The sequence below is a fragment of the Drosophila eugracilis genome, unplaced genomic scaffold (assembly GCF_018153835.1).
Source record: "Drosophila eugracilis isolate 14026-0451.02 unplaced genomic scaffold, ASM1815383v1 contig_1197, whole genome shotgun sequence".
Lineage (NCBI taxonomy): Eukaryota > Metazoa > Arthropoda > Insecta > Diptera > Drosophilidae > Drosophila > Drosophila eugracilis.
The window spans coordinates 2,244,300-2,255,539 of NW_024571981.1; the positions used below are offsets into that span (position 1 = coordinate 2,244,300).

Consider the following 11,240-nt stretch of genomic DNA (forward strand, 5'->3'; position numbering starts at 1 on the left):
AAGTTAAAAAGCTTATTTAAAGTCTCTTTATTTTTTTTTAACGACGGTTAAAAGCTTTTGGGTCGTTTCCGCTTTTTTATGGTGTTTGTGAGGTATCATTAAAAAAACTGTTTAGGCTTAATTATATTAGGTGGTGAAGCATTTCACAAACATTTTTACAACATATTTAAGGTGAGAGTTTAGCGAGTGTTAAATAAACTTAATAATTTCCTTTGAGACCTACATAAGCACTAAACACTGTCATATGGAAAAATGGAAAGGCATTTTCGCTGAGTCATCGTGATAATGCAATTGGTGGATACACCAATTGTACCAAAAGATTAAATGTAACATAGAAAAGATTTTTAAAAACTATATAAATTTAACAAATAAAAAACGTGTTTAACATTAAATATATTTAAGATATCTTTTTTAGATCTTAAGTACTTAACGAAATTTCAGTAACAATTTTTTTAAGTTTCCAAACCATTATACAGGATAGTAATAGGTCGCATTACACGCTTATACGAACGTAGATTAAGGTTACCGTTCGCTGTTATGGAGCTGATAAGCGATTAGGGTGCCAGATAGTTGGTTACGTTCACCAATATATAGCTTGCCGCTCACCTAATTTTCATTAGTTTTATTTTAGTATTGGCCGGAGAAGTCAATTGAATAGTTTTAGAAATGTTCGCAGTACGCTTCGTTGTTTTATGGCTCCTGGCAGTAGTTTCTTCCACACAAGGAGCAAACATTTTGGGACTCTACAGCAGTCATAGTCCTTCCCATCTAATAATTCACATGTCAACGGCTAAGGCACTGGCGGAGGCTGGACATAACGTAACCGTGGTTTCGATGCTAAGGCCCAAGGTAATGCACAAGGACATCAACCTAATAGTCATACCGGTGACTAAGGAACAAGAGCGCACTCTGGAGAACCAAATGACCACCATGGCAGGGCAAAAAAACTCCATTCTGACCACTATGAATCGCCTTCTAAACGACATGGATGTGATGATAGATGCGCAGGCTGATCTGCTCTCGGACCCGAGGTTCCAACCCATTTTGGAGACCAAATTCGATTTGATGATACTGGGTTACTTCCTCAACGATTTCCAATTGGGTGTTGCAGCTAAGCTGAAGGTTCCAGTTATTATTGACTGGATGACAGCGCCCAATCCCATAATTGATGAGTTTACGGGAAATCCCTCGGAAGTTTCATATGTTCCCAACATAGCCACGTCTGCAACGCATCCTATGGGCTTCTTAAAGAGAGCGGAGAATCTGGCCATGCACCTGTTTCTCAAGTACATGAGTACACTGCTTGAATCTAAGCTAACACAGATATATAAGGATATCTACGGTGAAGATAAAAATCTGCCAACTCTGAATGAGTTGAGAAAAAATATTTCCATGGCATTTGTCGGTTCCCATTTAATCAGCGAAGGTCCAATTCGACCTCTGGTTCCTGCCATTGTTGAAATTGGAGGCATTCAAGTGAAGGATAAGCCTGATCCTCTGCCCAAGGATATCGATCAGTTTTTAAATAAGTCCACCCAGGGAGCTGTGTTTTTTTCTCTTGGCTCCAACGTTAAGAGCTCCACGGTGAAGCCAGAAATAGTTCAGATCATCTTTAAAGTCCTGTCCAGCCTTGAGCAGAACGTGATTTGGAAATGGGAGGACTTAGAGAATACGCCAGGCAATGTCTCCAACATTCTTTATAAAAACTGGCTGCCCCAAGATGATATCCTGGCCCACCCGAACACCAAACTCTTCATTACACATGCCGGAAAGGGTGGCATAACCGAATCCCAATATCATGGGGTTCCCATGGTGGCTTTGCCCATTTTTGCCGATCAACCCGGAAATGCTGCTGCAATGGAAAAATCAGGGTATGGATTGTCTTTAGAATTGCTCTCTATTACGGAAGACAGCCTTAGAAACACCATCAGCGAAGTGCTGGAAAATAAGAAATATTCTCAAGCGGTTGGTAAATTTTCCGCCCTGTACAGAGATCGACCCCTCACTGCCAAGCAATCAGTTGTCTATTGGACGGAGTACGTCCTGAGACATCATGGAGCACCCCATCTGCAGAGTCCATCGTTGCATATGAATTTCATTGAACTGAACAATCTGGATATTTACGCTTTGATTTTAATAATCCTGGCATTATTCGTGCTCCTCACCAGACTAATTGGGAAATTCCTGTGGCGCAAAGTTTTTGTCAATGCAAAAATCTCAAAGTCAAAAAATAACCAAAAAAAAATCAAAAAAATAAATAAAAGGCGAAGTTTATATAGAAATTTTAACTAGGTTATTTTAAATCTTTATTAATAAAAGCGTTATTTAAAAAAAAATAATTGCCCTATCATCGTTATTATTTGAAAATTTTATTTACGGCTTGTAACCTTATCTCATTTCGGTAAAAAATCGTCGATAAAACTATAAAATTTTCTTATCGTTTTACTATTATATACTGATTATACTGAAAATCATAACTTTTATATTATTTTAATATATGTTTGCATTGTTAGTAGATCCGATTGTTATTTATATTTTGGAAAATATAAATATAAACATTTAAAAGGTAGAGGCAAAGAGATATATTAAAATTGTATTTTTAAAATTTTCTTTGAAAACACCTTGAAAATAGAATCTACTCTTCTAGAACATTAAGAGCTGCTGGATAAGAGTACTGTTAGAAACAAAGAGAGGCAAAACTCTTAAACTCTTAAACTCTTAAAGTTTACTTTGAATACCCCATTTTATTACTTTATATCATATATCGCGCTTTGAAAAAATAATTGGAGTTGTGAAATAAAATAGCATTACTTTTTCATTGTCCAAAAATGTTTAATACAAAAGCGTTTATCAAGGTACTTAAACCATTAGTGACTGGTAACCAACTCAAATAACAGTAAAGAGTCCAGTCAGGCTATTAAGAGCTTAAGATAAGAGTATCTTCAGGAATCGAAGGGAGCAGATAAGCGAATCAAAATACAGGCAGTATCCATAAATAGATAGCCGCAAGCCCAGTTCTCTTCAGTTCTTATTTTCACATTGACCGGAGGGGTCACAAAAAAATTTTTTAAAAAATGTTCGCGGCTCGCTCTGTACTTTTGTTGCTACTCGGTGTATTGGCCTCCACTCAGGGAGCTAACATTTTGGGGCTCTTCAGCAGTCATAGCCCCTCTCACCTGATCATCCATATGTCGGTGGCCAAGGCCCTCGTCGAAGCTGGACACAATGTCACCGTGGTTTCTATGCTGAAGCCCAAAATAATGCACAAGGATATTACACTGATTGTGATTCCGATGAACGAGGAACAGGAGCTTATTATGGAAAACCAAATGGCCGAAATGGCCGGGCAAAAAAATTCACTTATTAGCACCATGAATCGTCTTCTAACTGGCATGGAAGTGATGATCAATGCACAAGCAGAACTTCTCCATGACCCGAGGTTCCAGAGGATTTACGAGACCAAATTTGATTTGATGATATTGGGTTACTTTATTAACGACTTTCAATTGGGAGTTGCACATAAGTTGAAGGTTCCTGTAATAATCGACTGGATGTCGGCTCCCAATCCAGTGGTTGACATGTTTATGGGCAATCCCTCGGAGATATCATATGTACCCACTACAGGCTCTACTTTTATTCAACCCATGGGTTTTCTGGCTAGAATTGAAAACTTCGCTAAAAAATTGTTTTTCCAATATTTTACGACAATATCTTATTTCAAGTTGACTCGAATTTATAATGAAATCTTCTCTGGAAAGGATCAGCCAACCCTTAATGAGTTGAGGAAGAACATCTCCTTGACTTTTGTCGGCTCCCATCTAAATAGCGAGGGTCCCATTAGACCCTTAGTTCCTGGCATTGTTGAAATCGGAGGTATTCAAGTGAAGGATAAGCCTGATTCACTACCCAAGGATATAGATCAGTTTTTAAATAAGTCCAAGCAGGGAGCTGTCTTCTTTTCTCTCGGATCCAACATCAAGAGTTCCGCGGTGAAGCCGGAAATTGTCGACACCATTTTTAAAGTCCTATCAGGACTGAAACAAAATGTGATCTGGAAATGGGAGGATCTGCAAATCACTCCCGGTAACTCATCCAATATTCTTTATAAGAATTGGCTTCCCCAGGATGATATCCTGGCCCATCCAAACACCAAACTCTTCATCACTCATGCCGGAAAAGGTGGCATAACCGAATCACAGTACCATGGTGTGCCCATGGTGGCTTTACCAATTTTTGGAGATCAACTAGGAAACGCTGATGCTATGGAAAAATCAGGGTATGGACTGGCTCTCGATTTGCTGACTATAACAGAGGATAGTCTTAGAGAGGCACTGCATGAGGTCTTGACTAACAAGAAGTACAGTCAAGCTATTGGCAAATTCTCCTCCCTGTACAGAGATCGACCCCTTACCGCAAAACAAACAGCGGTTTATTGGACGGAGTACATCCTGAGACATCATGGAGCCCCTCACCTACAGAGTCCAGCGGTGCATATGAACTTTATTGAGCTCCACAACCTGGATATCTACGCTCTAATTTCAACGATCCTGGTTATCTTTTTGCTACTAGCTCGATTTGTTGCGAAATCGATAATAAAAAAATGTAGAGGAAAGGCAAAAATTCCAGAAAAGAAAAAGAAAGAATAAAAAATGTTTTTAAAATTTAGTTTAAATTATAAAAAAAATTGTATTAATATAATATGTATTGTAATAGAACAAATTGTAAATAAATTAAATAAAAAAAACTTTGAAATGATACCAAAAAATTATTTCACCATAAACTTGGTTCTTTCAAGCAGCAACTAACAAATTATGCCAATGCTTATGTATTTTCAATTACCTTATCTTGATACCTATATACCTTAATACTGTATATGTGATGTCGATACTACGCCAAAATGACTGAGTATTTTTTAGGCATTACATTTATAGGCTAATACACACTTGTGTTATATAAACAAACCCTTAAGTTTTATCAATTACGCAATTAATCTTTTTTGCAATTATCATAAATGTGTAGTTTAATATATCAAATTCTGCTATCACAAACCGAATGTCATTCATCGTCTACATTTAGTTAGACCGCCAAAATGTGTTCGCCTTCAAACAAGGTCATAAACATGATAATGTACGATTAGAATTAAGTTTGTTGATAAGTCCACGTTTTTTTAAGTTTAGAGCATTTAATCATGACTCAGGACGCAGACAGAAACCCTATTGATAGCGGCAGTAGACGAAGTTCAGCCCGTTGGGACAGACCCTAGCTAGATCTTTCTAATATGTCCAGTCATTGCGTCGCAGCAAAAACAAAACAACCTATATCAGTTAATATTGTTTAAAATGGTCAATTGTGTTGACTTGATGTCAGGCAATACTTTATAATCAAGCAACGAAGTCAAATTGAAACTTAGTCGTGTAGTGCCGGTTCCATTGAAAAGTTCATTTAAAATGCTGAAATATAGTACGATCGCGTGCTTGCTAATACTACTTTTCGGCGCGAAAACCCCAAGCAGTGATGGAGCTAATATTTTGGGTATTTTTGGTACTCACAGTCCTTCCCATGTGATTATACATATGGCAATGATGAAAACATTGGCGGATCGGGGTCACAACATCACGGTGGTGACCCAGATGAAACCAAAATTGCCCCCACATGAAAATATCACAGTTATCTTGGCACCACCAACTCCAGAGCGAGAACGATATATAAAGGAATTTATGGCAGAGGTGTCTAATGAGAAACCTTCTTTTTTTGAGACCATCATGAAAACCATTATCAACTCAGCAGAACAATTTGAGGGACAGTATGAATTTACGGTTCATCCTAATTTAAAAGAGATCTACGAAAACCCGCAGACCAAATTCGATTTGATGTTTCTGGGTCCCATGGGCAATGACTACCAATTAGGAATCGCCGCCAAGCTGCACTGTCCAGTCATAGCGACTTGGGTGGGCGTGCCCATGCCTTTTATGGATAGTTTTGTTGGTAATGTCAACGATCCATCCTACGTGCCCTCCATGAATGTAGCCCTTGAAGAGGACCATAACACCATGAAATTTAGCCAAAGGTTCGGCAACTTTTTTAAGCATTCTTTCCTGATTACTGTTAACAAATTATTGGACATCAAGATGAACCAGTTTTACGTGTATGTACATTCCTTAAAAATTAAAAAAAAGAATGTGTAATAGAGTTCATTTCCTTTTCAGACGATTATTTGGAAATGAGACTGATCCGGACTTTCCTAACTACTACGAAATGAAGCGTCGCATTTCCCTGCTGTTCTATAACTATCATTCTCCAAGCGAAGGACCTATTAGACCAACAGTACCTCAATCGATTGAAATTGGTGGAATACAAGTGAAGGACCAGGCCAGCCCACTGCCAAAGGAGCTAGCCGAGTTCCTAGACAATGCCGACGAGGGTGCAATCTTTTTCAGCTTGGGAACCAATGTGAATACCAATACCTTTCGACGTGACATCATAGATGTCATATACAAAGTGCTTTCAAAACTTCCCCAGAGAGTTGTGTGGAAGTGGGAGGATCTAAAGAACAAGCCAGGAAATGCATCCAACATATACTTCAACAACTGGCTTCCCCAGGATGATATCCTGGCTCATCCCAAGACAAAGCTCTTCATAACCCACGCAGGCAAGGGTGGAGTTGCAGAGGCCCAATATCATGGAGTTCCCATGGTGGCATTGCCCATCTTTGGAGATCAACAGGGAAATGCTGAAATGATGAAAAAATCTGGCTTTGGTCAATGGTTAGACATACTCACGCTGACGGAGGAAGAACTGGAGGAGAGTATCCACGAAGTCTTGGATAATCCAAAGTACAGACAGGCTATCGGGAAGTTCTCTAGCCTCTACAGGGATCGTCCCTTAACAGCCCGTCAATCGGTTATCTACTGGACCGAGTATGTTCTGCGTCACCAAGGAGCCTATCACCTGCAGAGTCCCCTCATTCACATGGATTTCGTGGCCCGCAACAATCTCGATGTCTATGGAGTAGTTATCACTGTCAGTCTAGTTCTTTTTATTTTACTGATATACATATTTAAATTTGCATTTCGCAACATTTTAAAAGTTGTGAGTGGTCAAAGCAAATCGGTCCCCGACAAGCTTAAAAGCAATTAATCGTTCAACCATCTTATCAATGCGTATACGTAATATAAGTTGGCCTTGTGAAATACAAAATTGCATGGATTGCTACTCGCGATGTTAGTGATCAAGTGTTCTAAGTGTTTGTGGTTCTTAGGTTTACATATTATTAAATTAAATAAAAAAAAAAGTTGAAATTTCTTTTTCGTTTTACTTTTAATGTATAAAAAGCTGATTATAGGTTGGTATAAACGAGAAGTACTCGAGAGATAAAAGCTGTGCCGGAAAGCATGACTCTGTATAAAAACGACATCTGTTGAAAATGATTGCTCACAAAAAATGCATATGTATGGTTAGAGAAACACAAAGGCCAAATTAATCATTGCAGTTTTTGGTGTCGCTCTGTGCTCAATCTTAAGTCAGTTTTTCACAGTAGTGGATTTGTGCGAAATTGAAAATAATTAAATTACTTGAATAAAATTTAAAACTTTTTCCCCAAGATAAGCTATAGTATAATAATAATAATAATCTGAAAACTTTATTAACAAAAGTTTTAATTATGAAAAACCCTTTCTGTTTACATAAAACACAAGTGCAGCCAATGACCTGCACTGTTTAATTTACTGATACTGATGTCATGCACCTTACACAACCCGGCAATTAATAAAACAGCAACAGAGATTCCCAGACCTAGAACAACACAGTCGCTTAACAGGTTGCTCCCACATTCTCCCATTTTTAGAGGCCTCCCACTGTGTGCTGTTCTCTCCTCTCGAGAACTATCTCATCGTGTCATTCCGATTCGGGTTCGGATTCAATTCTCAGTGATTCGAGAGCTATCGAGGCAGCGCGTGCCGAACGCGTATTGTTTTCCAAATTTGTTTTATATTATTTAATGGGGCTCACATTGGTGTCCCTATATAGACGAGGTATTTAGAATATCTATAATTGTTGTGTTGGAGTCATCAAGGGAGAGTGCCAATTCAATGAAATAATAGTTAACCTACAAGTTGACATTGACAATGTGACAAGGTTGCACTTTAACCTGTGGATTTACAGTTTAAATTATTTGAAAATATTGGCTATGGTCTTTTTCGTTAGTTAATTTGACGTAATACTAGTTTACTTTATTTAAAATATTCAACGATATTTTTTTATAGTGTTCCTAAAATACTTGTAATAACTTGTTAGACATTAACAAAAACAAAGATTTGCACTAAGGAAACACTTGTTGCCAAGAAGCGTATATTCATGTTATAAATATATTTGCGAAAGATTGCACTTTACCCTACAACAACTTCGAAATATTTTTCTAATCAATAATTAAGATAATCAATTAAACAAACCATTTTTGAAAATAGTTTTTTTGGTTTCCCTAGCCAAAATATAACGTGTACTTAAATCAAAGAACACGTAATAACTAGTTAACAAACTCTTTATGAAATTCATGCTACTGAATATAAAAATATATAAAATTGCAGATTAAGCGATTGAAGGAATCTTATCAGTCCGTTATCGGCCAAACCAACCGAGTATAAGATAGCCACCGGCTGCTTCCACCCCAATCAGTTTACGTTTGTACTTGGACTTGGACAGAGCTAGTCATGACACATAACCGGAGCAGTTGGATCGGCTGCAGTTTGGGTGGCCTTCTGGTTGCCCTTTTGGCCCTGCAATCGATGCCCCAAGGGCAGCGAAGGAGCCAACATCCTGGGCGTCTTCACCAGTCACAGTCCATCGCATTTATCGTGCACATGTCCATCATGAAGACGCTGGCCGAGAAGGGTCACAACATAACAGTCGTTTCTGCCGTGCCACCCAAGGTGACCCATAAGAGCATCAAGCACATTGTGGTCCCAATGAATGCCGAGGATGAAAAGATCCTTAACGAAGGCATGTCCACTATGGTCAAGGAGAAGCCATCGATTTGGAACACCTTCAAATCGATTTTTACTTCACTGGGCTTGCTTATTGATAAGCAGGTGGACGTACTCGAAGATCCGCGCTTCCAGGAGCTCTATCTGAACAAGGGCAACAAGTTCGACGTTGTCTTCGTCGGATTCTTCTTTAATACCTATCAGGTGGCCTTGGGTGCCCGGTTCAATTGCCCCGTAATTGTTTCCTGGTCGGGCCCGCCAATGATGATGGTTAACGAGGTTCTCGGCAATCCTGAGCTTTCCAGTGTCCCCCAAATGCATATATCGGCACCACCTGGTCAGCCCATGACTTTCCAACAGCGGCTACACAACTTTGCCAGCACTATTGGTTTCAATGCTCTTAATATTTACCTGAACCACAAATACAATACGTTCTATGAGTGAGTACTTATCGCTGGATTTACTTAAAGATTAAAAAACTAAAATAATTATCTTTCCCTTTAGCCGACTTTGGGGCAATGACAAGTCCATGCCTAGTTTCGAGACGGCCAAAAGAAATGTTTCGCTAGCCTTCTGCAATGGTCATGCTATCAGCGAAGGTCCCATCCGTCCTAACGTGCCTGGTATTATTGAAATTGGAGGCATTCAGGTTAAGACCAAGGCCGATCCTCTGCCAGAAGACATCAAAGAGTTTTTGGAGAAGGGAAAGCACGGAGCCATACTCTTCAGTTTGGGTTCTAATCTGAAGGGCGAACATATCAAACCCGAAGTGGTGGAAACTATTTTCAAGGGCCTGAGCAGCGTGAAGCAGCAGGTGATCTGGAAGTGGGACGACCCCAAGAACTTGCCTGGAAAGTCAGCGAATATCTTGTATAAGAAATGGCTTCCTCAGGATGATATTCTAGCCCATCCTAAGATCAATCTTTTCATCACACATGCTGGCAAGGGAGGTGTTGCGGAAGCTCAATACCATGGAGTTCCCATGCTGGCACTACCTGTTTTCGCTGATCAACCGGGAAATGCCGACAAACTGACGGACAGTGGATATGGTTTACAACTGCCGTTGCTCACCCTAGATGTGGAAGAGTTCAAAGCGGCCATCAAAGAGGTGATCGAGAATCCCAAGTTCTCTCAGAAGCTAAAGAGCTTCTCCAAACTCTATCGCGATCGTCCTTTGAGTGCCCAGGAGTCGGTGGTCTACTGGACGGAGTACGTGATCCGTCATCATGGTGCTGCTCACATGCAGAGTCCTTTGGTTCACATGAACTTCATTGCCAGCAATAATCTGGACATCTATATCGTCGCCGCCTTGGTGCTTTACATCCTCTTCGTTATTAACAAGATAGTGTGGAAGTTTATTTGGCGCAAATTATTTGGCAATTCGAACAAAGCTTCTCAGAAGAAGAAGGTGAAGAAGCAGTAGATAGGATTATACGAATTTTATACATAGAGACAAATTTAAAAAAATATACTGTGAAACGACCAAAAAACTTGTATAAAATAACTAAAAGCCATTAAATATTTTCAAAAAATTTTAAAATGTAAATAGTTTCATTATGAAACTAGGGTAAGAGTGCCTTGGTTATAATTAATATGTTTGCGGCATTATGTTATCAGTAACCAGCCTATAATCATTATAAACTTCCGAGTATCTTATCATTGAACTATCTTTATCTGCATTGCCCTTTTATCACTTTGTTTGAGTGCCGAAACTCAATGTTAATAACATTGTCAACAATTAACAGAAGTAGAAAACATTTGTTTTGTTGATTGGTGTGGGAGACTTCCACTGGGAGACGTACACTCTGAGAGTCATTATCTACAGATATTTCCGTGTTCTCTCTGACGCTCTGTCTATTTCGGTGACGACTGCATATATTTCCATAATTTATTCGTAATTACGATATTTGTTTGCTTAATTAGTTGTTTGATCTTCATTACTTCCTATATTAAAACCTTTGTTTTCAGAAAAAATGTTCAACTTTTTAAATAATACAAATACAACAATTGCGATATTTAAAATGCGATTTTAAAATTAAATTCCACCAAAGCTCGTTCAGCTGAGTATCCACCATATCGAAGATTCGTGGTGAGTTTTTTTAGGTTTGTAACTCTGACCGTAAGTATCTAGCTTGGGCTAAAACCATTTTTCAAGAGCTTTTCGGAAGATAAATGTACAGATTTTAGATAGATTTAAAACGCTTTTCTGGCACTCCTATATACTTTTTATAGCTGATCTGTGTTTTGCATATTCTTAATTGT

The 11,240-nt window shown here is 38.8% G+C and overlaps 4 protein-coding genes across 4 annotated transcripts; all 4 read left to right on the forward strand.

The window, feature by feature from the left end:
• Window positions 1–84: 84 nt before the first annotated feature.
• LOC108118434 (UDP-glucosyltransferase 2-like) lies at window positions 85–2,655 on the forward strand. The gene is made up of 2 exons (XM_017231139.2): window positions 85–2,263; window positions 2,648–2,655. Exons 1-2 carry the CDS (start codon window positions 667–669, stop codon window positions 2,653–2,655), a joined length of 1,605 nt encoding a protein of 534 aa, XP_017086628.2. The 5' UTR covers window positions 85–666.
• Window positions 2,656–3,024: 369 nt separating this feature from the next.
• Window positions 3,025–4,646, forward strand: LOC108118404 (UDP-glucosyltransferase 2-like). Its single transcript, XM_017231080.2, has one exon. It carries the CDS (start codon window positions 3,075–3,077, stop codon window positions 4,644–4,646), a length of 1,572 nt encoding a protein of 523 aa, XP_017086569.2. The 5' UTR covers window positions 3,025–3,074.
• A 752-nt stretch (window positions 4,647–5,398) lies between these two features.
• Window positions 5,399–7,283, forward strand: LOC108118408 (UDP-glucosyltransferase 2). The gene is made up of 2 exons (XM_017231083.2): window positions 5,399–6,145; window positions 6,207–7,283. Exons 1-2 carry the CDS (start codon window positions 5,448–5,450, stop codon window positions 7,135–7,137), a joined length of 1,629 nt encoding a protein of 542 aa, XP_017086572.2. The 5' UTR covers window positions 5,399–5,447; the 3' UTR covers window positions 7,138–7,283.
• Window positions 7,284–7,923: 640 nt separating this feature from the next.
• LOC108118494 (UDP-glycosyltransferase UGT5) lies at window positions 7,924–10,518 on the forward strand. Its single transcript, XM_017231227.2, is given in 5 exon segments — window positions 7,924–8,030; window positions 8,583–8,789; window positions 8,791–8,842; window positions 8,845–9,418; window positions 9,483–10,518. Coding segments are annotated over 4 exon segments (1,629 nt in total). The 5' UTR covers window positions 7,924–8,030; window positions 8,583–8,705; the 3' UTR covers window positions 10,402–10,518.
• The last annotated feature ends 722 nt before the right edge of the window (window positions 10,519–11,240 follow it).